The sequence below is a fragment of the Poecilia reticulata genome, chromosome 15 (genome assembly GCF_904066995.2).
Source record: "Poecilia reticulata chromosome 15, P_reticulata-male-v2, whole genome shotgun sequence".
Classification (NCBI taxonomy): domain Eukaryota; kingdom Metazoa; phylum Chordata; class Actinopteri; order Cyprinodontiformes; family Poeciliidae; genus Poecilia; species Poecilia reticulata.
In genome coordinates, this window is record NC_088844.1 from 30,083,649 (window position 1) to 30,109,736 (window position 26,088).

The window sequence follows — 26,088 nt, forward strand, 5'->3', positions numbered from 1 at the left end:
CTTTGAAGAAAACAGAAAATGATTCTCCATCCATCCATCCATCCATCCATTTTCTTACACCTTGTCCCTCAGTGGGGTCGGGAGGGTTGCTGGTTCCTCTCCAGCTGGCGTGCCGGGCGAGAGGCGGGGTCACCCTGGACAGGTTGCCAGCCTGTCACAGGGCAGAAAATGATTCTGTTAACATAATTAGAAAGTCGCTTTTGTAAAATCTAAAGAACACACATCAGACAGGAAACAAAACCCACAAGCTTCTTGTTTTTAATAATATGCATCATGAGTACAAAATGAGGAGACTGATAAGAAACATTTCTCCAGAATACAAACGGCGTCATACAATTATTTATTTACTCATTATATGAATTATCCAAGTTTCTCTCCTCTAAAGCTCCAACATTCCTGAAGTAAATCTAAGCTTGGTTATCCTCTCTGGTTCTGCACCTACACATGGTGCTCCGGTTCTGCCAAAGAACCAAACAACGAGACTGAACAGAACCAGGAGAGCCACAGATCTCATCACAACACCCAGAACCTCAGAGATGAAGCTGCAGCGTGGAGGGAAGAGGGGGTTCTGCAGAGGTCCGCTCTCCCTCTCACTGATCGGGTTCTGAATTTTGCAGATGATCTTTTCAACCGATGACATCTGAATCTTGGTGAACATCCAGTCCTGTCCTGATTCCTTCCAGGCTCCATCTTCTCCCAGCTTCCAGAAGTACTGAACGGGTCCAGAGTCTCTGGTGTCCCCATTGCAGGTCAGGTTGCATGAGTCCAAGTTCTTGAAGCATGTTGTCGGATTTTTCAGAACCACTGCAGGTTTAGGGACAGGCTTGAGCTCCACAGCGTTAAAGCTGACAGGAAGGACTCTGTTGTTGATCTCCACCGTGAACAGCCCGTTGTCAGATTTTCCCATGTTCATGACGGTCAACACTCCGGTGGTCAGGTTCACGTTTGCTCGGCCTTTTAAGTCACCCAGATATTGCATAGGAACCGCATCGTTGATGTATTCAGCTACAATGTTCCCCTTATGCTTCCAGGTGATGCTGCTGATGGCCTCAGAGGGATTTGGGTTGAGCTTCAGAGTCCCGCCGATCTCAAAGTATTGAAGCTCCTGAGCCGCAGCCTGCAGCGCCATCAGCAGCAGCACAGCAGCAGATCGAACCTCCATGTTCTCAACTGTAGAAATGATGACAGAAACACCCTGAAAGGACCAACAGCGGCTTAGAGCCACATCCCCTCCAAGCTTCCTGTTCCGGTTTCTGATAGAGAACTTTACCTTTCTGATGACTACAGAGAGCTGGTAGGAACTACTCACATTTACTTGAGTAACCTTTGAAAGAAATGTTACTTTTAGGAGTATTTTTATGACACTTTACTTTTTTATTTTTACTTCCATACTATTTTATGAAGTGTCACTACTCTCAATTGAATAAAATGAATGGATACTCAACTAACTGCAAGTAACTTCACTGAATAAAAACCAAACACATTTTAAGCAAAATGTTCCAGATTCAGTCTCAAACTCACAGTTTATGTTTAAGTGAGACCTCCTGTTTGTACACAATCTTTGTTGTTCTGTTATTTTCTATTTGGAGATCAGGTGAATATACAGTAACCTGTTTACATCAATGGAAGTATTTCACCCTGTGCACACATTAACATATGTATTAATTGAATACATTTTATTCAGAATAACTAATTTGGAAAACTTTCTTCTCCCTGAACGTTATAAATGTATTCATGCTGATTTTTGTTCGTCTAAAACATGAGAATTTGCACATAACTTTACATTTTTGTCAGTATGATTATGATGACATAATTTTAAATATTAAATATGATTTGACTTGAGTAGCTTTTTTATCAAATACTTTAGTTATTCAGATGGCTACTTTTTACTTTTATTTGAGTAAAAATGTATTGAAGCTATTGAGTAAATTTTGTTGTACTCTACTCGCCCCTGATGTAGCAGAAATAAGCATAAAAAGTCTTCATGTTCTTCCTGGCAACAGTTTTTATCTGTCATATTATCCTGGAGGTGTTTTAACAGCAGCAGCAGATTGGACTTCATCACTTCAACCACAGAAGGTTGTTTTTAGACTTCCTGCTGAGCATAAAGTCCTGACTGCGTATTTAACCCACAATCCCACTGCAGAGCTTCAGCTTTAAACATTCACATGAGTTCAACTAAATAACTCATTGAAAAAAATCAAGGAAAAAAACACCAAGTCAGAACTTTTCTGCTGCCTCATGTGACTCAGATCCAAATGCATTCATTTAAATCGCTAAAGGAGATTCAACATTTTCTCAGGCAGACATGGTTTAGGTTTTACTGTTTGAGCCCTGGGTCTGATCACATGGCATGAGCATGCTCTCTGATTGGCTGAACCTCACTATGGGCTTCACAATTTTTATTTAATAATTTGATACTTTCAGGTCCCACTTTAGTTGCTAGAAACAACCAAGTATGGGTTACAAGGTCTGACTTGTAAAAGTAAAATTTACTCTTCACTGTAAAAAAATATTCAACTAAAAGTCAAATATTAGTAATTTAATGGTGAAAATACATATAATTTACTCACTTTTTCAGAGAGGATAATAAAATCATACAGTAAACATTTTGGAAACCAGTGAGAAGTATTACATTTTCACCAGTGCCACCATCAAAATCATCAGTACACAACATATATTTTGGTCAGTGTTAGTTATTATGAGTTGAAACCAGACACAAGCATTTATTAAACCCAGAATCCTGTAGAGATAACCAACTCCAGACACCAGGGCCTCGTTTCAGAAAGTAGGATAAGTGAAAATCCTGAGTAAGTTCTGGGGTAGGTATATGAGTATATCTTGGGTTTTTGGTTTCAGGAAGCCAGATAATTGTTACCCTTCAACTTACTCTGTCAACCAACCCTGTCGTGCAGCATGATAATTGTTAAGCAAATCCTGAGTTTGTCCCACTTTTTAGGTGAGACCTGGCTGGCACAAGGAACGTGTCAGAAATGGTGTCCTTTTCTGGGGGAGCCTGTCGATGTTGGAGAGCAAATACTCTGCAGAAATCTCCATCAGAAGAGGGTGATCGCATCGTAATTAGACGTTTCATTATTATAGCATTTTGGACTATTACCGTCTTTCGCCACAATCAATTTATCTCAATTAAATTTTAGCCCCCACATTACTCATGACACAACGAGAACATTCTTTGTGGTCCACTTTGTTTTAATGCCAACAGTGGAGCAGTTGGTAGAGCTGTTGCCTTGCAGCAAGAAGGTTCTGGGTTCGATTCCCGGTCTTTCTGCATGGAGTCTCCATGTTCTCCCTGTGCATGGTGGGTTTTCTCCGGGTTCTCCGGTTTCCTCCCACAGTCCAAAAACATGACTGTCAGGTTAATTGGCCTCTCTAAATTGTCCCAAGGTGTGTGTGAGTGTATGTGCGCATGGTTGTTTCTGTGTGTCTCTGTGTTGCCCTGCGACAGGCTGGCGACCTGTCCAGGTGACCCCGCCTCTCGCCCAGAACGTTAGCTGGAGAGGGACCAGAACCTCCAGACCCCTCTGAGGGACAAGGGTGTAAGAAATGGATGGATGGATGGATCCTGTCAGGTTTACTACTGCAGCACCTAAACTGTTAATATACAGCAGAGGTGCCTATGAGGTGGTTGAGAATCTACAACTCACATTGACAAGAGGTTCTCCTTAGAGTGCTGCGTGGCTCCACTCGTCATGTAGCATATGGGGTTCAATCACTGGCAGGTATTCTCAATTAATGTTATTCTGTTTCTGTTCTTTTATTATCAAGCACAAAAGGCTTAGTTTTAGGTAAATTTTATTTAATAATGGAGATGTTTAGATAAGAGCCCTCACTTGTGACTTGAATGTATTTTACTAACTTGACTCAGAAATGATTTGTCTCAATTCTGAGTCAACTTGATTTGATTTTTCTGAAACTGAAAACACTAAGTTTCACAGAGCCAAGAAGGTTTATTCAGAGTGACTGCCTTCTACTCAGAGTTTGTAAACCCTGCTTTCTGAAACAGGGCAGTGATGTTACCACAGCCTGTTGAATCAAATCAAAAACTAAACCCACCCTTTGAATCTCGATCAGTTATATTAACCCTTCAATACGAGGAATCATAACTGGTTGGTTTACAATGAAGTTCATCATTGATTTGTGCTTGGCCATCAATCTCTTCAACTAAAGAAAAAATATTTTATTTCAAAATATCTCAGAAAGAAGACTGGTTTATCAAAAAAATCTAAGACGTGTTTAGAAAAATAGGAGCTGACAGAAACAGAAAATGTCCAGAGATTGAGAAAAACTGTCCATTTCAACGAAATCTGACAGATGTATGAAAGGAAAGCAATCAGAGATACAACATTCTGATACTGAGGGAGAAGCTTTGACAACATGAAGATCCTGGAATAATCCCAGTTTCCATCTTTTAAGGACTGGAAGAGGAAGAAGTTTCCCTGGATTTTTAAGAAGACTAACCAGAAACAGACTGAATCAAGGAATCTGAAAATGTGTTTCTGAGTGAAAAAGCCCGACATGTAGAGACTGAACTATCTGTTCAACAGTGAGAGTTTCTCTGACAAGAAAATCTTTAGACTCAACTCAGCACAGAAACACTGAGGAACCATACCTAACTGCAAACCCAGCATAGAGAGGTTCAGTGAATGTGGTGTTGAAGGTGTAAAGATGGATCAGAGAGTCAGAGGAGACGCTGTAGAAGGACAGAATGCCAGCAGGACAGTCCACATACACTGCTACTCTGTGAGAGACGGAGGAGGAGGATACGGGTGCTTTATGTTATTGTGCCACACAGAGTAACCATGATTACCATAACATCTCAGACTCCAAGAATGATCATTCCCTCCAAACCTACAATCTCCATCGTTTCCTTTCCTCCTGATTCCTCTGTAACTCACTCCTATATCAACTCCTCCACTCCACTCAACCTCCCAGTAACAGCGACCAGTCAGACCAGTTGTAGACAGGACATTCTGATAATGATCAAATCTGTCTGGATGATCAGGATATGACTGAAGATCCACCACACGTGTCACCTTCCTGTTGTTTTCAGACAGTTTGAGGTATCTGTTCACTGTGTTTGTGTCGATGGTGAGTTGACAGGAATCTGATGGAGAGAACAAACAGTTATTGATCATTTATTGATCCTTGATTTCTCCTGAATGAGTGATGTGACAGTTTGAGCTGCTTTGTTGTCATGAATCAGATGAAAAACACACTTACACTTCCTCAGACCTGGTGTCAACCATCGGACTCCAGCAGGCTCCACCCTGAAAGGAGGAGGGGGGTCAGACCATCAGTCTCTCTCAGCAGCAAACATGGACATTACATGTAACACACTGTCCTCCACTGAGACAGTCCAACATTTGGCTCCAAAAGCTCCAACAGAGAGGAGAAAGGAAGTCCCTCAGTAACAACCTGAAGAAACTCACTGAAGCCTAAAAGGACATCAGGAAACATTTCTGGAAGCTCAACTTGATTTAATAATCATCATTTAAATACAATCAATCTAAACTCTGATCAACACCTGGATACCTGCTCCATCCACTCTGATGAAGGAGTGAAACACTAAACAACCTGCTGCTAAAAACCTGCTGTGGCCTCACTGTGATATCCTGAAATACGAACATTAAAAAGGAGAAGCTGCATCACATCCAACAGAGTTCAACAAGAACCAAAGATTTGATCTCTGAGCTCAGACTGAAACCAGGGAGAGGCTTCCATCTTCACACACCTCTGACAAACACCTCCAACCTCTCAGCACTTCCTTTGCTAATCAACACCACCATGTGGCGCTGTGCACATTTACAATGAGACCAAGAAGAAGAAGCAGCATCCTGAGTCCAGCAGCTGCAGTTATGGGTTGTGAGCATCAAGAACCAGAACCAGCAGATCAACAGTTCAGAGTCTTTGTCATTTCTCCTCTTCCTCCTCCATCAGTTCCTCCATACCTGAGAGTTTCCAGTCTCCAGTTTGGATCCTTCAGTCCAGCCGACAGCAGCTTCACTCCTGAGTCTCCTGGATGATTGTAGCTCAGGTCCAACTCTTTCAGATGGGAGGGGTTAAAGGTCAGAGCTGAGGCCAGAGAAGCACAGCCTTCCTCTGAGACCAAACAGCCTGACAAGCTGCAGACACAATTCAACACATCATGAGAAACAGGAGAACACTGGGGGAAAACCCAAGGACTGAATTGGATATTTACAGGAGGATAAAATCCCTCAATACCAGTTCTTAACTTGTTCATACAAAGAAAACTTAATTTTGTTCTGTAGGTAATAAATAAATAAATAAATAAATAAAAAACAGCCTTTGTCACATGTAGAATGGATTAGAACAGAACAGTGGTTCCCAAAGTTTTCTCCTGGGCCCCCCCAGTGGTTTCCCAATATTTTCTGGGCCCCCCTATGGATTACAAATGGCTGTCTGGTAGAACGACGTGTGGGAGGGGGGAGAGAGGATTCTTAGAGACTCCCTGTCCCTGGGAGAGGGGGGTCGACCTTTTTGGGAGCAAAATGAATGTACGTAGCTGGACATAGACAACAACATAGGTAGCCTATAGGCTACTTGTTAAGCTTAAGGTGATATATTGATATTAGCTAGTCATCTTTTACCTGCGACAGACTGGCGACCTGTCCAGGTGACCCCGCCTCTCTCCCGGAACGTTAACTGGAGAGGAACCATCAACCCTCCCAACCCCACTAAGGGACAAGGGTGTTAAGACAATGGATGGATGGATAGTCATCTTTTAGCTCACTTTACCTGCATCCATCAACTTTACTCAACTCAGTCTGTTAGTTTGGGGGAAAAACTGAAAAGTTCTCTGCGTTTTGCTGGTTTGCTGCCATGATTCTAACACCTGTGTAGCTCTGTACAACAGCAGCAGGTCTCCTTCACTGCGGTACAGGTGTAAACCCAGCGCGAGCCCAGCGTCATGTTGCGTTTAAAGGTGGCTCGGAAAAACAGGTTTCCACAACGGATGAAACAGTTTTAACTGCTGATAAAAGTGACAGAGGAGACAGATATGGGAAGTGTGGAAGCCCCTACTGTATCAAATTTACATAGGAATAACAGAGAGTTGGTCATTCTAAGGTAAAAACCCAGCGCATACAGCGTTCATGTTTTGTTTTTTTTTGTATCCAAGGTTCCCAGGTCCCTCCTGCAATGTCACCCACAGTTTGGGAACCTCTGGAATAGAAAAATCTTTCATTGTTGTAATGTGTTGAGTTCAGGTTTAGCAGCAGCAAGTTTAAGGTAAATTGACAATCATTTGATAGTCAAGATGAGATAAAAACTGAAAAACACAAGGGACTGATTAGCAAGAGAAAATTTACAGTATTGGGAGAATAACACTGTACAGTTATTAAAAATTGAATATAACCAGTTCAATCTGGAAAGACTCAGACGGAGAAAAAGGATAAAAAGATTTAATGACAGGAATGTATAACAGTTCTTTGGCGCTCGGGTCCCGGCAGCTGATTTGAGCTGAGATTTGATGTGAACTCGATGAACATCCCAATAACTGATTAGGGATGCTCTCCCCCCAAAAAAGGGCTGAGGCCAGGGCCAAGGCCCGAGGAAAAGTGAGACCTAAAACTTGTATGCCGACTTGATGCGTGGAGAAAAGAAAAGTACGGGTTGTAGGCCGAAGGAGTGCAGAAAACTAGAAGATGAGAAGCTGATAGAAGGAATCAAATTTGATTGATAGAGGGGTTTTCATGATATGCTCATCTGGCGAATGAAGGCCTGCTAAGGAAAGAGCCGAAATAATACCGGGCAAGAGAGTGAAGGATAGTTGAAGGCACAGAGCCAGGCAGGAGTTGGGAAGCTAGGGGACACAAATATATCTGGAGAAGGCTGTAGGATAGGTGCCCACAGTAAGGGAGCCACACTGAAAAGTATGTGGGAAAGGAAAAACACTGAGACATGGACCAACAAAAAGAAAGGCTGGGACATGGGCCGGCTGGAGGGGCAGGCAATGTTGGGACATGGGCGAGCTGAAGGGCAGGCAATGTTGGGACATGGGCGAGCTGAAGGGGCTGAGCGACGCTGGGACATGGGCCAGCTGCTGGGGCTGAGCGACGCTGGGTCATGGGCCAGCTGCTGGGCTGAGCGACGCTGGGTCATGGGCCAGCTGCTGGGGCTGAGCGACGCTGGGGCTGAGTGACGCTGGGACATGAGTTAGACTGCTAAAGGCTGGGTTACTGAGATAGCTTCAGGGAAACCGAAAGGTTGGGACTGGAAAGCTGATTGGTTGAGGGACAAAGAAGCTAGAAGTAGACTTGCGGGTTCAAATTTGGAGGATGCGAGTGAGTAATAACAAAAACGAACCTGTAGGTAGCAGCATGGGAGGACACAGAAGGGACAATCACATGATAAGTTTACACTTTGGACAAGATAGACCAACCACCACCAGCGAAATGCGGAGTGCTCGTCTGGCACAGAGTGAGCTACGGACACAGGGAAGAGATGCATAATCATATGAAGAGAATACTGAAAAAGACAGGAGTGCTGACATAACGTCGAGGGAGTGCTTGGACACTGGTTGAACATAATCTAAAGCTATGGATGAGCATAAAGAGAAACTAAGATTCGAAATGAGGATAAAAGAAACAGGGGACATATAGAAAATAAAATTATAGAGCAAGACCTGAGATTAAACATGAAATGAGCGATTCCATCTAATAGCTGAACTGAACTGAGCAGAGGTGGAGAGAGACGGCTCATCAACAATAGTCTCAAAAGGATCAGGAGTGAAACGAGCAGATAGATTAAAGTCGGTTGATGTCATGAAACGGAGTGGTGAAGGTTCAGCTTTATGGTAACACACGACTGATGAGAGCGACGACTTGGGATTGCTTGCGGAGATAGCTGCTCAGGAAACGGGTTATGGACAGGGAACAATTTTGTAAAAGCTGGAAATTCGAGCTGTTGAAGGTGAAGCTGAACCAACTATAGGAGTTCCCCCCCAAAAAGGGCCATGCCCGACAGGCTGAATTTAAAATGGGAAATAGAAAGGAAATGCCATCTTAAACTCGTCAAAAAGCTTTGATGTGTTGAGACGTGCCATGCGAATGAACTCCTCTGGCAATGTGGTTGGGAGTTCAGACTCTAGATGGAGCTGTGAGCTTTAGGATACCTGCAAGTGCTGATTGCCGTAGTGACAGACCCACGAGAATGACTTGTAAGCGTCTAATGTCTATTGGCCTAGAAGTGAGACTGGAATGAGCACATTTGAGTGTGGGACCAGGGTAAGCAAGAGAACCAACTGCGTAACCTGAAAGTGGCAGGATGACCTGGGAAATAATCTGCTGATTTCAGGAGATCTTGAGATAAGAACTGAGAAGCAACCAATGGGACTTGAACTGAACACATCAGAATATGGGACAGATCGGTTGATAGCGGTGAAGCAAGTAGACCAGGAATATCCTGAAGTTGAAACAACTAAGAAAAATCTAAAACTTAAACTACGAAAAGAATCACTTGTTGATCACCTGCTGGAATAGTGACTGCCAGACCATTTAAATCCTCTGGATTGTTCTGTACTATGCTACCTGAATGAAATATAAAACACCGCTATACATTGTGCATCTGGAAAAAGTTCCTATAAATCAGATGCTAAAAACATGTTTTACATTGAGACTAAACCAGTTTCTATTTAAGGTTGCTTTTGACAAGTAGTGAATGGACACTGAGCAATTATGTTTTTTTTTTGGAACAATGATTGGAGAAAGACCCTCATCAATAGGAATTTAAAGCTGATTAATAATTAGAAAAAGCGCTGGACGGGCTCAACCGAACCAAAGAGGAATTATTAGCCAACTTCATGTTACGTTGGCAAGCCCTTCTACCTCATGTATCGCCGTCGCAACAGGGCAAAAGTCCACAATTAGGTAAATGATAATTCCTGCCTCAAGCCGCTGATATGTGAAGGCCAGCCGAGACGCGAACCCCTGCTCCAGACGAGATTAACTGATTGAATCGGCTGTTTCGGTCATAAGGAATAAATTTAAAATATGCTAGTTTTAAAACTTGCCATGTCTTGATTGGAAAGCCCAATTATAGTTTTCAGATTAATAACTTATTCTGCCCTATTAACCTTTATGTTACCAGCAGATTGTTTGCTAAGATCTTTTGAACTGCCGTTTGTGTGGGAAATCATCAGAAGTTCCAGCTTCACACGAACTGTGAAAAGCCGTGAAACAGCAGGAGTCCTGGCCAGTAGAGGAGAAGTTCTGCTTCCGCTTTAAGATAAAGTGACAATTGGTGCTTGATCTTGAGAACAAAGTGCAGGGAGTAACTAACTTTAAAGAGGGTCAGCGACAGCTCCTGGATGGATGAGCAAGGATACGCCTTATTTGAAGAAATAGAAGACTAGAATACGCCTTTACTATAAAACCTTGTACACGGGAGTAATTACTCGGATTGGCTCTTGCAATTCTCCAAAGACGTCTAAGCGCGTCTTTGCCTTCTTTTTCCTTCTTTCCATTTGTCTCAGGTAAATTAATGCACGTCTCTGTTCTGCAGTTTTAGGTGTAATTTCATGTCTTCTTTTGGATTAAAGTCAATAATTCTGTGACGTCTACGCTCGTTTTCTGTGTGGTTTCACTTCGGCCCGCCGGGAGAACCTGGGATCCGTGAGCAGAAGATAGAGCCAGAGATTTTCCAAAAATATATTACAACCTAGAATCTTCAACAGGCAGAATGAATCTACGTAGCTGAACATACACAACGACAATAGCCACGGGCGTCTTGTTAACAAGAAATGGTGTGAATGTCTCTGGGCTCACGTTGCGTTTGTAGGCGGTTTGAAAAATAGATTACGATGTGTTAACGGCACATAAAACTGTTTTAATTGCGAAACGAGGTTGCAGAGGACACAATAAGGGAAGTGGAGGAAATTCCGGTGCCAAGTCGGTGCAGGACTATCAAAGAATTGGCCATGTAGGTAAAACATGGGGCTTGCAGACAGCCGGGACACAACTAACTGAAGCCGGTCTTGTGAGAAATGCTGCCGGGCCTGGGTAGCATGAGTTATAATATAGCTCAGGTGCGCTGACTGGATAACTGTGGTGACCAAACGACCCGTTAAAGATGGGCTGCGCTGCTCTCTGCAGTTGAATGCACGTGCGTCTGCTATTTATGCAGAAGATATCCCTCCATGACTATCTGGATTCTAACATACGCCTTGCGGCTCTTATGCAACAGCGGTCACCTACTGAACTAATGTTATGTTTAAAGGCGCCTCAGAGAAACAAGTGACGATAATTTAACTTAGTCAATGTTTGGGTAAAAGGATTACGTCTCTCTGCTGGCCTGGGAACGCCTTGGGATTCCCCGGAGGAGCTGGAAGAAGTGGCTGGGGAGAGGGAAGTCTGGGCCTCCCTTCTGAAGCTGCTGCCCCCGCGACCCGACCCCGGATAAGCGGAAGAAAATGGATGGATGGATGGATGGATGTATGGGTAAAGTCCGTGGACATTTGAACTCGAGTGGCACATGAATATATGGTCAACGTGCTCGGATAAACCAATGACAGGTATCTGCGTTATGAAGTATTGCGAGACTTGAATGAGACATGAGAACTCTACGTCTTACCCTGGTGGCCTGAAACAGGCGTAGTGAGGGAAAACCAGAGGTGTTGCTGAGCGGGCTGATAGCGGCCATGCAGGAGAGGGAAACCGTAGGCATTGCTGATCCATAGCGTGGCACTGGCGTGAAGGAGCTGAGGCGAAGAAAGGCGGTGCGGGTTGAAACAGTGGATCACGTGTCCGCTTGCCAGAGGTGGACCGTGGAGTAGGTGGTGAGGGAGCGGGAGATGGAGAAATCCCACTCGGGCGAGAGAAAGGGGAGACGCTACTTGAAATCATCGAGGAATCTCTTGCATCTGAGGAGCGTCCAGGCAACCCGAGACGGGCGTAGAGGGGGAAATCCGGAAAGATGCTGACCATACCGGCATGCGGAAGTGAGAGAAGCTTGGCAGGCGGAGGAAGACGGCCTTTTGCTGCTTTCCCTCTTTGATTCTGTCGTCTTTCTTTAGACAGGTTGTCACCTCCACGTAGAGCTCCGCAGTTGATTACCTTGTCTCACAGACTGTGCGGGAGGTAATGCGTCGTGCGTCACTGGCCGAAGGTTAAAGTTAACGAGGTGACCAGAGGGTTTGTTATGTTTTTTCGGAGGTGGATCGTGGAGTAAGTGAAACCCCAGACAGGTGAGAGATAGGAGGGAAAAGCTGCTTCAAATGATTGAGGCTGGGGCCAGGAGAAATATCTTGCATCCGAGGGGCGTCTGAGTGGAAAAGAAAGGGCCAATGCAAGATGCGAGGTCGAAGGACGGGGAATCACGAGGCTGTGGAGAAGCTGAGACGTGTGACGAACGGATTGAACGCAGCTGGGAAGCAGCTGACGGCTTGGATGTGGATCCTTTTACGCAGAGCCTGATTGCTGATTGAACGCGCCGGGTGAGGTACAGCGCTGAGGTCGGAGATGAGCATGACGTCGTTGGGCGAACGAAGGGGGTGGAGTCTTCCAGCTTGAACTTTCGCTAAAGCACCATATCTAAAGAAGTGAACAACTGAGCAGGGCAATGTCTAATCAGGTACAAGATGTGCATATTTTGTGTTGAAACAGCAATAGGCAATAAAAAAAAGACTGCAAGTAAGAGCAAGAATGCAAATACTTATTGAGTTTATTGGGAACAGTTATGGTTATTAAGTCTAACAATTGCTGAGAGGAAGGACCTGTGATAATGCTCCCTTGTGCACCTAGGATCTGTCAAATTCCTGGAGTTACACCATCTATTGGCATCATTAATAGCTAAACGCCTCATCTCTTTCACCTTTCTCCTTAGTTCTGTTAATCTGCAGCAAATGAAAACCTGCTATGTTTATGTGTGTTGAGACTTCACATGAGAGATGTTCAAGTCAGACATCTATTATAATCATTATTAGAATTTATTATAGAAATGACATTTCATCTTTGGCAGCAGATAATGGATAGAAATCTGGTTTCCCCAGCACTGAAAACATTGTACCTGAGGGTCTCCAGGTTGCAGTTAGGACTCTTCAGTCCAGCAGAGAGAAGCTTCACTCCTGAATCCTGCAGGTTGTTGTTACTCAGATCCAGTTCTCTGAGACTGGAGGACTGGGAGCTGAGAACTGAGGACAGAACTTCACAGCTTCTCTCTGACAGGTTAGAATAACTCAGTCTGAGGAGAAGGGGAGAGAAATCTGTTACTAAAAAAATTAACATAAATCATGCATGATATGAAGCTGAGAAAAAAAAAGCAAGTTGTCATGATGAAGGTTGAGTGAAGGTAAGAATCAGTAAAATTAAGCTTGCATGACAAGAGGAATTTACTTTCATTGAAAATAAAGGTCAGATAAAAGATGACAAATCGCTTAAAATAATATTTAAATAATCTCTGGTAGCAGCTAAATGTCATAAATCTGGTTTCTCCAGCATTGGGAACTTTGTACCTGAGAGTTTCCAGCTTGCAGTTTGGACTCTTCAGTCCATATGATAGAAGCTTCACTCCTGAATCCTGCAGGTCGTTGTTACTCAGGTCCAGTTCTCTGAGACTGGAGGACTGGGAGCTGAGAACTGAGGACAGAGGTTCACAGCTTCTCGCTGACAGGTTACAGCCACTCAGTCTGAGGAGACAGGGAGGAAAATGTAGTTTTAAACAATTCATCAAACATTATGTTCATTTCATCACCAATATTCTCCTTAGAAAGATTGACGGAAGCGCCTAATTTTACATTTTTATGTTTCCTTTTGATGAGAACTGGTTCATCCTATTGTTGGGCCTCCAGCTTTGAAGAACTGAACTGCAGACAAGAAGGAGGCTGGTAGGAGAAATGTTGCATTCCAAAATGCACTGCCTTACTCCAGTTTCAGTTTTAGCAGGAAGAGGAAGAGTTTTGTTGCATCATGGACAACCGCCAAAGTAAGTTGGTTTCTTTTCCACTCATGGAAATCAAGAGATTGCCCCCTCTTCAACTTCACTGGCAAATCAAAGGACTTCTAGCTTCTACCCAGGTGCGTGGTACAGGGGGAGAAAGTGATGACAATTCTAGGGGCCCTGACCAACAGGGGGCCCTCCACAATTATTTTTTTATTTATTGTTCGTAGAAATAAAATAAAAAATTGGGACCCTGTGAATTACAAAATTAATCATATTGTATTTTGAAGATTGTTTTTAGCACTAAAACTCTAAAGTAAAAATGTAATGTTCCCATTCCCAGAACAAAAAACACACATCCATATTTGCCCTGAACCCCCCTATCTGCATCTTTGTTCTTGCTTGGAGGGCTTCACCATGACATTGTTTGCAGCAGACAGTGGAACACACGAACGATTGTGGCAGTTACTATGCTGCTAAGAAAAGCTAGAAAATCAAGTTTACAAAACAAACAAACAAATAGAGAGAGGGAGAGAGAGAGAGAAAAAGGCAAGAGTGTCAATTTATAACCCAGTTTTTCTCCAAGAGAGGTGGGTAGACTGTGTGAGATTATCAACCATTTAGCATAGTTACCGTAGCTACAGACTACTGTTTGCCTCCATTTCACTAGCATTTAATGAATTAAGGAAAAAAATATAAAGATATTAATATATTTAACTTGTTCCCTCTATCTTTTACCACTTAATAACAGATGAGTCAGCAGCAGCTCTAACCCACGTCCCTCCTGACCTGTTCTTAGCAGTGAGTGAATGAGGATGATTGACAGCGCTAAGAACGTCCTACTGGTTCTGATTGGTTAGTTTGTTTAGAACGATGCATTACTTTAGCCATCAATAGTAGTTCAGGAAGGAGATTGATTGCTTTCACAGATTATCTGTCTCAAAAACTTTCACGTCATCGTGACAGCTTTAACAAATGTGGAGACAACATATTTTTTATTAAAGTTATGTACTGCAGCTTGAATAAAATGCAACTACATAGCATTTTTGAGAAGTCTGGATTGCTTCATGTATATTTTACATGTTGCCTATGACTGTTGCTCATCAGGAGACATTTCAGTAATCTAAAACTAAGAAAAAATGTAAGCAACCTCCTTGCATACTGTATGCAGACTGCATGCATACTGAATTTTACTCTTGCATTTTAAATTCATAAGCAGTAAATATTGTACTAGTTATCAGTATTGGACCAAAGAAAGCAAGGCAGTTGCAAGACTTTGAAATTGTGACGCTTTTGATGGGTCAGATAGACTGAAGAAATTGTAACAGCAGCTGCATGGGGGAGGGGCCCCAATAAAAGTTTTTTTCAGGGGGCCCAAGATTCCTGGCAGCGCCCCTGCTTCTACCAGAAGGCCTGGGTTCATAATATGTATATATTCGACTCCCTGTGCATCTATGTGTCTGCATCCCAGCCATAGGAATGAGCTTGGCTATTACGTAATTCTGAATAGCCAGTTCTGAAGAGGGAATCGTAGAAATACAGATTCCAATAACAGTGATTCATCTAACATTCCGTTGATTGAACCGACAACTGCTACTGTTGCGAGAGAGAATAGAAGAGCAGCTTTGCCCACTCTGGTTGCATGCATCAACCCAGCTGACTTTTACCCCAGGACTGGAGAACAATCTGGAGTGGAAAGGACACCACAACTCCTGAGCTAACACATGTCAGTTAAAACATATGGCCCCACTGCTAGCTGAGCACCAGAGCTATTTACAACAAATAGATTCAATTTATACAGTGGTTACACAAAAAAAATCCAGTTAAGAATAAACTCTATTCAGTTTATTCAATTAGAGTCATACTTTACAGTTCAATTAATGCAAAATATAGGAATGGTAAACTTTAAACCAAATCCCTCTGACCATGCTGCTGGGCTTCCCTCGTGCATCCAAGGTTCCCTGGTCTTTAAGAACCACTCATATAAGAGGTCGAGTCTGGGCAGGGATAAATTAGCATAAGATAAACATTTTGAATATTGTTTGTCTATTTTACTGTGTTTTGTAGAAGTTTTGCAGGAGTTTAATCCTTCAAACTGTTTGGGTACAGATGGGCCCTCGGCGCCTGTGGTATGAAAAGGTTATACAGGGTTATTGATTAGGAGTCATTAAATCAGAAAAAAGTCACTTTTCTTGTTTTTTCTCAGTTTTCTTTTCCTCTCTTTCCACTATGCAATACAAAACAGTCAAAACATGCTAACAATGTTTTAGCAAAAAGTTGATCATTAGTAGTAGTATAAGGTAGTAGTTATTACTTATTCAGCTGTTTGCAAAATAGTTTCCCTCTGTTCATGTTACACTCAGCTATAGTGAAATGGTGGTACATGTAAACAATTAATGTTATTAATGAGATTTAAAGTACATAGATAAGAAGAAATGGTTTTAAAAAGCCAACACAAGCTTTTACATGTCTATTGAAGATACCATCTTGTGAGGAAATTGTTCTAAATTAGCGGTTCTCAATGTGGGCGGTACCGCCCCCTGGGGGGCGTTCAGAGGATGGCAGGGGGCGCTGGCGGAAATTTTTACTAAAGGGTGGCGCTGGGATTCCTCTGGGGGGCGTTTGGTCAAGGTAAACTTTACACCTTAAATGCACAACAATGCCAGTTTAGACTTTGAGCAACTTGGTAAAACTGTATTGAGTAACATTAAATCATGCTTGGCTGCAACTGTATCGATGGCAGCTCTTCTTCTATTCAGTGTTTGTGCTTTTTGGCACAGCGCAGCTCCTACTGGTAGCTTCACCGCATCAGTTCAGCGTTTCACCGGCTGATGACGTTGCTGTGATTCACTTTGTCTGGTATTTTTGTACATATGTTTCGGCAGTTCTGTGATCATGTTAAGCAGCAACTTATATTAAAAATGTTTTATTTCCGTTTGAAAGCTGCCCACTTCCATGGAAGGACAACAGAAAATCACTCTTAAAAACACGTAATTACTAAAATCACGATACCCTGACTTTGTGTCCCTCTGAAAAATGAACCAATTTAAATAAAGAAATCCCTCCATGGGTGATGCCACGATAGAGAGCATTCAGTTTATAGCGTTAACACGGAGCTGTAAGTGGTCAGGTATGAAACGAAGGTGATAGAACAGCACAGCACTTTTAAATTTCAATAATCAGAATACCAAAATTGTTTCCGTTGTTTTAAAAGGTTTATGTCAGTCTGACTTTTCCCCATCGATACATTTCCCAAACACTGCGCACCTTAGGGGGTTAAAAAAAACAAACGATGAGCACATTGCGCAAAACTGGAGAAGCGGGACATAAAACGGAACGACGTACTAGATGTGAATTATGGCATAAAAACGGAGAATCTGACGCTGAACAGTGAAAAATCAACACATGATATGAAACACATCATGACGATTAGGCGGCGTAGCAGGTGATGAGTGAAGTTTACTGATGGTCAATAAACAATAAAATAAATCTAGCAACAGGACAGAAACTAAAGTGGACATAACAATAAGCCAAGAGAGGATAAAACTAATCAAAGGAAACTAAATGGAAATGAATGAAGAACAAAATGCAAGAATAAACTAAGAAACTAAAGTAAATACAGAGGAATAAACTGGTATGGCAAGACCTTTAGAGCAATAATTAATACAGAGACTGTATGGCAAGAATAAACAGACACTATTTCCAGACAAAAGGTAAAATAAAGGTTGAAATGTTATGGGTTTGTTGAGACCATATCTAGTACTGAGAATAAATATATCTTACAGACCATAACAGTAAAGAACTTATTTATGTTTTCAATTCGATTTGATATATTTATTTCTTCAATATTATTTTTCATGTCAGTGTTAATGTCATGAGGCTGATGACTCCATGACACTTTCAATTTGACTCATTAGGATTTGATTAAGAACCAGATTTGTTCTTTGTAATTTCTGTCCAGTAAAACTATTAATCTATAACCAATAGACAGATCTATATAAAGATATAATCCATGTTTCTGTCTCATATTTCTGATATTAAAAGGACCTGGAACTTTTGTTTTTCCTCTGAAAGCTCTGGTTTGCACAGTAAATGCCATGTGGGTGAAATTTTATGGATGATACTCTGATGTCCCATTCTCCTGAAGGCAGCACAGAGCTGCACCACCAGAAACAGAAACACTGACGAGAAGAAGAGTTATGATTAATGTAGTTACAGTTCTGTCCATGTTTTAATGTTGTTTGCAAATAGTTCAAAGTTTAAACTGGCATGTTGAACATCTTTTATCTGGTCATTTTGTGGAATATTTAACAACTAGAAAATGACACAGAATAATAATATTTTTTCCACTCTGATTGGCTGCTGTTAGGCCTACTGATTTTAACTTGAATGTTTGTTGCATTTTTCGTAGATGCCTGTGAAAATAATTTCTATTCCCATAACTTTTTTGTTCTCTGGGAAATTATTTTTGATGATAAATACAGAAACAAGCATAAAATCAAAACATCTACAATAGTGATAGTAATATTAATGTTAAAATAATGGTCAGTGCAAAGTAGCCTGCAAATTCTTTGGTGGGGGGCGGTGAGGGACCTGGATAATGGCTGGGGGATGCTGGGCTGAAAAAGGTTGAGAAACACTGTTCTAAATCCACCATCTTGGTGCACCAAACTACAATATCAGATCCATCACCATGGTGACTGATCAATATGCTAAAAATCAATTGTCCATAAGTGTACTAATTTATAATCCATTTAATGAAGCCTTCCTTTCTCAAAACAATGTTTCATCTTTGTGAATTGGTTGTTTAGAATACATAAAATTTTTCTCACTTTAGTCTGAAACTAAACTGAAATTGTTGGGAGCTACATTGGCCTCATTTCAGTTCATAAGGTATGACCGATTAAAAGTTATCAAATGGGGACTTTTTGTGCATGCTGAAGGGGTTATACCAGGGGTCAAAGTTCACCTACTTGCCATGAAACTCAGAACTGTTATATCTTCTACACAAAAACTCAGAGAGGCACCAAACTTTCAGTGACTGATCACAATTGGGTGCCCTATAAGACACAGTGGTGAAATTTTGACATCACTTAAGCAATGCCCCTGAGAACAGGAAGTGTCATGTTTCACTCTGAAAGGTTGCTATCTGACCCCTTTGACCTAATCAACATAAAACTGTGTCCACAGACAGAAAACATCTTGGTGTGTAGAGTGTACAGGTTTCCAACCCCAGCTGGTTTTGATGCAGCAGGTGGGCGTGGCGACGTGGCAAGTGACCTGTAACACCATTGGCTGTGAATTCCACAATTTTGAGTCCAGCTGCACCAAACTCACTAGGATTGATCAAGATGCAACCCCGGACAGGAATCCAGTGCAATACTTGGTGGGCGTGGCCTATTGCCCCCTAGAATATTTTAAATATTAATATTTTATGAAACATGGTACACATGTGTATCTTGTCGGCATACACAAAAAAGTCTCTTCAAGGCATGGTCCAAACACCACAGGAAGTCGGCCATTATAGATCAAAGCCACCATTTCCTCTTATTTTATAGACGTCACATCTGATTGAACTACTCCTACAGCTTTTGAGATACAGACTTCAAACACACTTAGCCCACTCTTGTGACATTGAAGGTCAAAATTAATCAAAAGAATTCTCGTACATCAATGCATGCGGGCGTGGCTAAGTGTCAAACTTTGACTTTTCTCCATAAAACATGAAAGTGAAATAACTTCTACAAACAAGGTCAAAGCTGCATCAGACTTTCCATGTCTCATTATGGATAAGCCCTGATCACATTCACATGGTCAATTGATGAAATCACCGAAGCCCGCCCCTCTCCAACAGGAAGTCACCTGTTTTTTTCTGCTGGATGTCTTACTTTATGATTCAAATGGGTTGAATGCTGTGCCTACTGACATAAAATGACATGATGATGAAATCTGTGAATGTTGTCTGCTGACTGAACTGTGAGGGCGTGGCTAAATAGCGAATAGCAATTCTCGCCATATGTCTACGATCGTCTCTAATCATCCGATTTGCACCATACTTTTTAGTATTGACTCTGGTAAACCCCTAAAGAGCCAAATAGCATTAAATGGTAACTTGACTCCACTGCCCCTTAGGTTAAACAAACAGCTGTATCTCCACGCTAAATCATCCAATCTGCACCAGATTTTTTGTGAGTCATCAGGGAGGGCTGCCAAATGCATAGATGCGTATTGACCTGGGGGACCGGTGCGGGAGCCGTGCGAAAGTGTCAGCAGTGGCTGGAGGGAGGCGGTGCTGGAACCCCCGTGGTGGCTAATAGGCCGGAGCGAGGGCTGTTCGAGACTGCTTGCAGCTTTAATTAGTTCTGTTTTTGTTTGTATATTAGGAAACTACATTTAGTTTACTAAAGTCATAATTTTTTCATCTTTAATTTAGAAGCTTAATTTAGTGTTACTAGCTTAGCGGGATTTTTGATTAAAGTATTTTAATGATTAATTATTTTTGATAACCTCTTGTATAGAATTGCCAGTGTTTATTCGATGCATGTGTAATGTCATCATCTTGAAAAAAATATTTAAATTTAATACCTACTCTTAGCAGGTAAATGTTAAAAAATAACAGAGATGGAAATATTTGGATAAACATTTTCTGTAGTGCCCCAAATTTGTAATTCTATTCTAAATTACTAGTTTTATTAAAATTATCCTGAGCAATTATTTATAGTTTTTAATAGCCAAATCAGATTATAAATTTGCATAACAATAAATTCTAATAGATATCTATTTACAATGAATGCAGTAACAATCCATTACAGAGCTTTGTTGGAGGCTTTAACCACTGGCAGCAGCCTCAGAAGAGCCTCATCTGAAGCACAGTATTTCTTCAGGTCAAACTCATCCAGATCTTCTCCTGATGACACTAAGATGAAACTCAGAGCTGACCACTGAGCAGGAGACAGTTTATCTCTGGAGAGACTTCCTGAACTCAGAGACTGTTGGATCTCCTCCACTAGAGAAAGATCATTCAGTTCATTCAGACAGTGGAACAGATTGATGCTTTTCTCTGCAGACACATTCTCACTGATCTTCTTCTTGATGTACTGAATTGTTTCTTGATTGATCTGTGAGCTACTTCCTGTCTGTGTCAGCAGACCTTGTAAGAGACTCTGATTGGTCTGCAGTGAAAGTCCCAGGAGGAAACGGAGGAACAAGTCCAGGTGTCCATTTGGACTCTGTAAGGCCTGGTCAACAGCATTATGATGGAGATTATTTACATCAGAGTTGTTCAAAACAATGTGATGACGCAAAAATGCATAGGCAAAAGAAGATTGTTTTTGTGTTTCTTTTATCAGGTTGACTCCAGAGTTGATGAAGGTCAGATGGACATGAAGAGCAGCCAGAAACTCCTGAACACTCAGATGGACGAAGCAGAACACCTTGTCCTGGTACAGCCCTCTCTCCTCTCTAAAGATCTGTGTGAACACTCCTGAGTACACCGAGGCTGCTCTGATATCGATGCCACACTCTGTCAGGTCGGATTCATAGAAGATCAGGTTTCCTTTCTGCAGCTGATCAAAAGCCAGTTTTCCCAGAGACTCAATCATCTTCCTGCTCTCTGGACTCCAGTGTGGATCTGTTTCAGCTCCTCCATCATACTTGACCTTCTTCACTTTGGTCTGAATCACCAGTAAGTGGATGTACATCTCAGTCAGGGTTCTGGGCAGCTCTCCTTTCTCTCTGGTCTCCAACACATCCTCCAGAACTGTAGCAGTGATCCAGCAGAAGACTGGGATGTGGCACATGATGTGGAGGCTTCGTGATGTCTTCATGTGGGAGATGATCCTGCTGCCCTCTTTCTTATCTCTGAATCTCTTCCTGAAGTACTCCTCCTTCTGGGGGTCATTGAACCCTCTGACCTCTGTCACCATGTCAACACACTGAGGAGGGATCTGATTGGCTGCTGCAGGTTGTGTGGTTATCCAGAGGAGAGCAGAGGGAAGCAGTTTCCCCCTGATGAGGTTTGTCAGCAGAACATCCACTGAGCTGGACTCTGTAGCATCAGTCAGGATCTCCTTGTTGTGGAAGTCCAGCAGAAGTCTACTCTCATCCAAGCCATCAAAGATGAACAGAACCTGGAAGTGTTCAAAGCTGCAGATTTCTTTGGTTTCAGTAAAGAAGTGATGAATTAGTTCCACCAAGCTGAACTTTTTCTCTTTCAGCACATTCAGCTCTCTGAAGGTGAATGGAAATATGAAGTGGATGTTCTGGTGGGCTTTGTCTTCAGCCCAGTCCAGAGTGAACTTCTGTGTTAAGACAGTTTTCCCAATGCCAGCCACTCCCTTTGTCATCACTGTTCTGATTGGTTGATCTCTTCCAAGTGGGACTTTAAAGATGTCTTCTTGTCTGATTGTTGTTTCTGACCTGTGTGGTTTCCTGGATGCTGTTTCAATCTGTATGACCTCATGTTCATCATTGACCTCTCCAGTCCCTCCCTCTGTGACGTAGAGCTCGGTGTAGATTTTATTTAGAAGAGTTGGACTTTCTGCTTTAGCGATTCCCTCAAACACAGACTGGTACTTCTTCAAACCAGATTTAAGTTGATGTTGACAAACTACAGCAAGATGCTCTGAATAAACACAGAAAGTAAAATCAGGAAGGAAACTAAATCATCTTCTGAAGATTGATTGTGATTTTATGAATATCAGTGAATGTGCGATTTATCCATCAGGTTAAATCTTTGTAGAAATCCTCTTACTGCTCTGCAGATGGTCAGCCAGCTCCTCCTGCTTCATCCTCCTCAGGAAGTTCATTGTGATCTTCATCACTGCCTCTCTGCTGCTCCTCTTCTGCTTTTCATCTTCACCTTCCAACTCCTCCTCATCATCTGTCTGACTCTCTGGGCATTCTGGGTCATCTGGACTCAAAACCTTCTGGATCTTCTTCAGCTCGTTCTTCACAAAAGTGACAATGTTTTCCTCCAGCAGCTGGAACAGAATAATAAATGAAGGAAGCATCAGACTGAAATTATGGAGCTAAACATGAGATCCATGTTATAGAGACTGACAGTCCTCTGGTCTATAAAGTGCAGCATGGAGATGACTGAACAGAATCATGGAAAAGTAGTTGTTCATGTACAGACCATAAATATGGAGTCCAGCTGGGTTTGATGCTGTTGGGCAGACGGACCACTGGGAACCTCTGAGCTCTGCTGGTCCACTCTGTGGAGGAACCAGGAACAATTAGGAAGGCAGAAAATATTCATACAGCAGTTTTCATAGGTTAAATCACCAAGGGCTTCACAGTAAATATACTTAAATTGGAAACAGCACCAAATACTGAATGGTTAAGTGTATGCCAGGATTATCTATTTTCTTGTCGCTCTTAAAGGACACACAGCTTGGTTCTGGTTCTGGTTTGAGTCTGTAATCGATCCTGATAGAAATATGATGATTAAAACCCATTTGGAGAGGTTCTGTTTACATACCAGCCAACATTATAAATTAGGGACCCATCTGGACCAGAACCGGGCTGAAAATGGGACCTAGATGTAATTGTCTCCCACTTAAACAATGGCACCATGTTGATTGAGTAGAAACTAGGACCAATATGGGTAACAGAGGGTTTGCTATTTGAATTGATCCTTCTGAGACCCAGCTGCAGAAAAGTGAGTTGATTCTGGATATATGTTCACTAGTGGTGTCAGTGACTGTGCAGCAGAGGGCAGTATTGCTGCACGAATAATGGTTAAATGGGTCTCAGGGAAACATTAAATCAGATATTGAAACCTCTGTTTTGCCATCTATTTCAGTATATAAATACTCAGATGTACTCCATTTTACTAAAATCTTAACATAAACTCTCAGTGTTCTCAGTTTTGACTCCGTTTATTTAGTGTATCTCCAGTTTTCAATCATCTTTGTTTGCCTGAGTAGAGTTTGTCTCACTATGATCAACAGAAGGTTGGAAACATCAATCAATGTGGGGCTTCATATTCCTAGATGGAAAAATCCTGGATGTTTACTTTTAAATAGACTCAGACAATTGGAATGAATCTGAAACACTGAAAGTTGATGACCAAAAATTATATTTAATCATGAATTATGAGAAGAAACATGGCATATATTAGGAACTTATAAATATTTTAAACTTACTCAGTTTCCATGGTTACAGCAGTTAGAAACAGCTCACCTTTCTGATGGTGGAGATCCAGGAGATTTAAAGTCAATGTAATGATCCTTTGATCAGTCGCTCTTAAAGGACACACAGCTGGGTTCTGGTTCTGGTTTGAGTCTCTGATGGATCCTGACAGAAACACGATGATTAAAACCAATTCTCTGAGGTTCTGTTCTCATACCTGCCAACATTTCCATCATGGACCCATCTGGACCAGAACCGGGCTGAAAATGGGACCTAGATGTTATAATCTCCCAGTTAAATAATGGCACAATGTTAATTGTCTATTAAGGTTTGATGCAAAACAACTCTGTGTACAAAATGGGACTCATATGGGTAAGAAATACTGCTACATTACAAATGGTTTCTGTGAAAAAGGCTGCCTAAGTGCTGAGGCCCTTTAAGGAGGCGGAGCATAGAGCACCTGTGGATCAGCACGCAGATGAAAAAAAGGGAGAGCAGAAAAGGAAGGAGCCGAGTTACCGATCACATTTGTGTAGTTTGAGTTACCGTTCAGTTTGTTGTTACCTTTCCATCTTCGATGGGTGTGCGTGGAATACAAGTAAGGGATGTTAGGAAGTTAAGAATATTGTTTATGTATCTGAATATTTAAGTTTTAGCGTTAATTGATTGCATGCTTCGTTCACATGCGCACTTGAGCTACACAACGTGATTTTGTGTCGTGTTTAATTAGAATGATTGTGTAAACCTTATTGGTGCAGTTAGTTAAGTAAGTGTGTTATTTCAGTCATTTATTCATCAGACACTGATGTTGTATTATTATTTATATCTTGTAGAACCACACCATTACGGCGAAATAAAGACTGAACAGCAAGTGCAGATTGAACCAACCGACTCTGGTTCCTTAGGGGTTCTGATCGGACTCACCACAGTGATTTGACATTTCCATCAGCGAGTTACAGTTTTCCTAACTTTTAGTTTCCTTGAGATGCAGTCAGAACCTCCATCTAGTGAGCAGCTGGTTCTGTTGTTCTGGGTCGTATTTAAACAGAAAATCAATGTCAACATGATTCATCGAGTGTCCGATCAGCCTCCTTTCTATGATGAATCATGTTGATCATCCAGATCAGGAAATGTGTTGGTAGTTGGTGATTCTCTCCATCTGTGTCCTCCCGGACCCCAGAGCTCTAACCAACAGGCTGCTGTCACTCAGCTGCTCCTGCATCACCGACTTGCTGTCAGGAAGAAACACTGAACCAGGCTGAGCTGCTCTGTTCAGTCTGGATGAAGCAGCAAAGAGGAGCAGCAGCCTCACCACCACGTCTGTTTGGGCCTGATGTAGTGAACGCTGTGTGAAAAGGACACTTAGAGATGGTGACCTCACCTCTGACCTTTGCTCTGGCTCTCATCTTCCCCACACAGAGTGGTTGTAGAGGGAGGGACTCCCTCCTCTCTGTCCTCACACTGATCCATGCTGCTGAATTCACTTCAGTTCCCACACACTTTCTAGCTTCACCTGCAGAGGAAACACACATCATTCATCAGCTCTGATCATCTTTACATCATTAGAGCAGATCAGCTGCTATTTCGTGTTTTTGTTTGTTTTTAAACAAAGAGGACTGAGAACTCCGGAAAGTTGAACCTGGAAAAGTCTGGAATGTTTCTAGGAAACAGGTGCACTAAACCTTTCAACATTGATATCAGTTATCCAGTTTCTCTGAGATTTCTGATCCAGATTAAAGTTTGAAGCTGGTTGAAGTTTTACTGAACGGCTCCAGATCTCTAGAGTAGTTTAGATCTCCATATCTGCTCTGCTCAGACTGGAGATACATTCAGATCTCTGTTAAACGCTCAGGTCTTTTCTTTAATTACATGATGTTAACAGATCTCTCATTCATGTGGTTTTATTCTATTTTGATCGGCTGCACTTGATTGTGATTGGCAGATGGATCAGCCAATGATTGGTCACATCAACCTCCAATGTACAAACGGTGTTTTCCTCAGAACTGCACCGGGATCTGTCTGAACACGCTGAGCTCAAAG

General features: G+C 42.0%; 1 protein-coding gene and 1 pseudogene across 2 annotated transcripts; both read right to left on the reverse strand.

Annotated features, from left to right (window-relative positions):
- Window positions 1-235: 235 nt before the first annotated feature.
- On the reverse strand, window positions 236-4,565 carry LOC145555170 (CD48 antigen-like). The gene has a single exon (XM_081616577.1). It carries the CDS (start codon window positions 1,160-1,162, stop codon window positions 380-382), a length of 783 nt encoding a protein of 260 aa, XP_081472703.1. The 5' UTR covers window positions 1,163-4,565; the 3' UTR covers window positions 236-379.
- Window positions 4,495-22,815, reverse strand: LOC103460772 (NLR family CARD domain-containing protein 3-like; annotated as a pseudogene). The gene is made up of 6 exons (XR_014091277.1): window positions 22,805-22,815; window positions 20,725-22,572; window positions 13,490-13,663; window positions 5,970-6,143; window positions 5,242-5,288; window positions 4,495-5,125 (listed from the first exon to the last, which is right to left on the reverse strand). The product of XR_014091277.1 is annotated as an NLR family CARD domain-containing protein 3-like (transcript).
- Between the last annotated feature and the right edge of the window lie 3,273 nt (window positions 22,816-26,088).

What these genes read in the sequence shown, in the direction of transcription:
- LOC145555170 (XM_081616577.1), bottom strand. Translation starts at nt 1,162, where the DNA reads ATGGAGGTTCGATCTGCTGCTGTGCTGCTGCTGATGGCGCTGCAGGCT.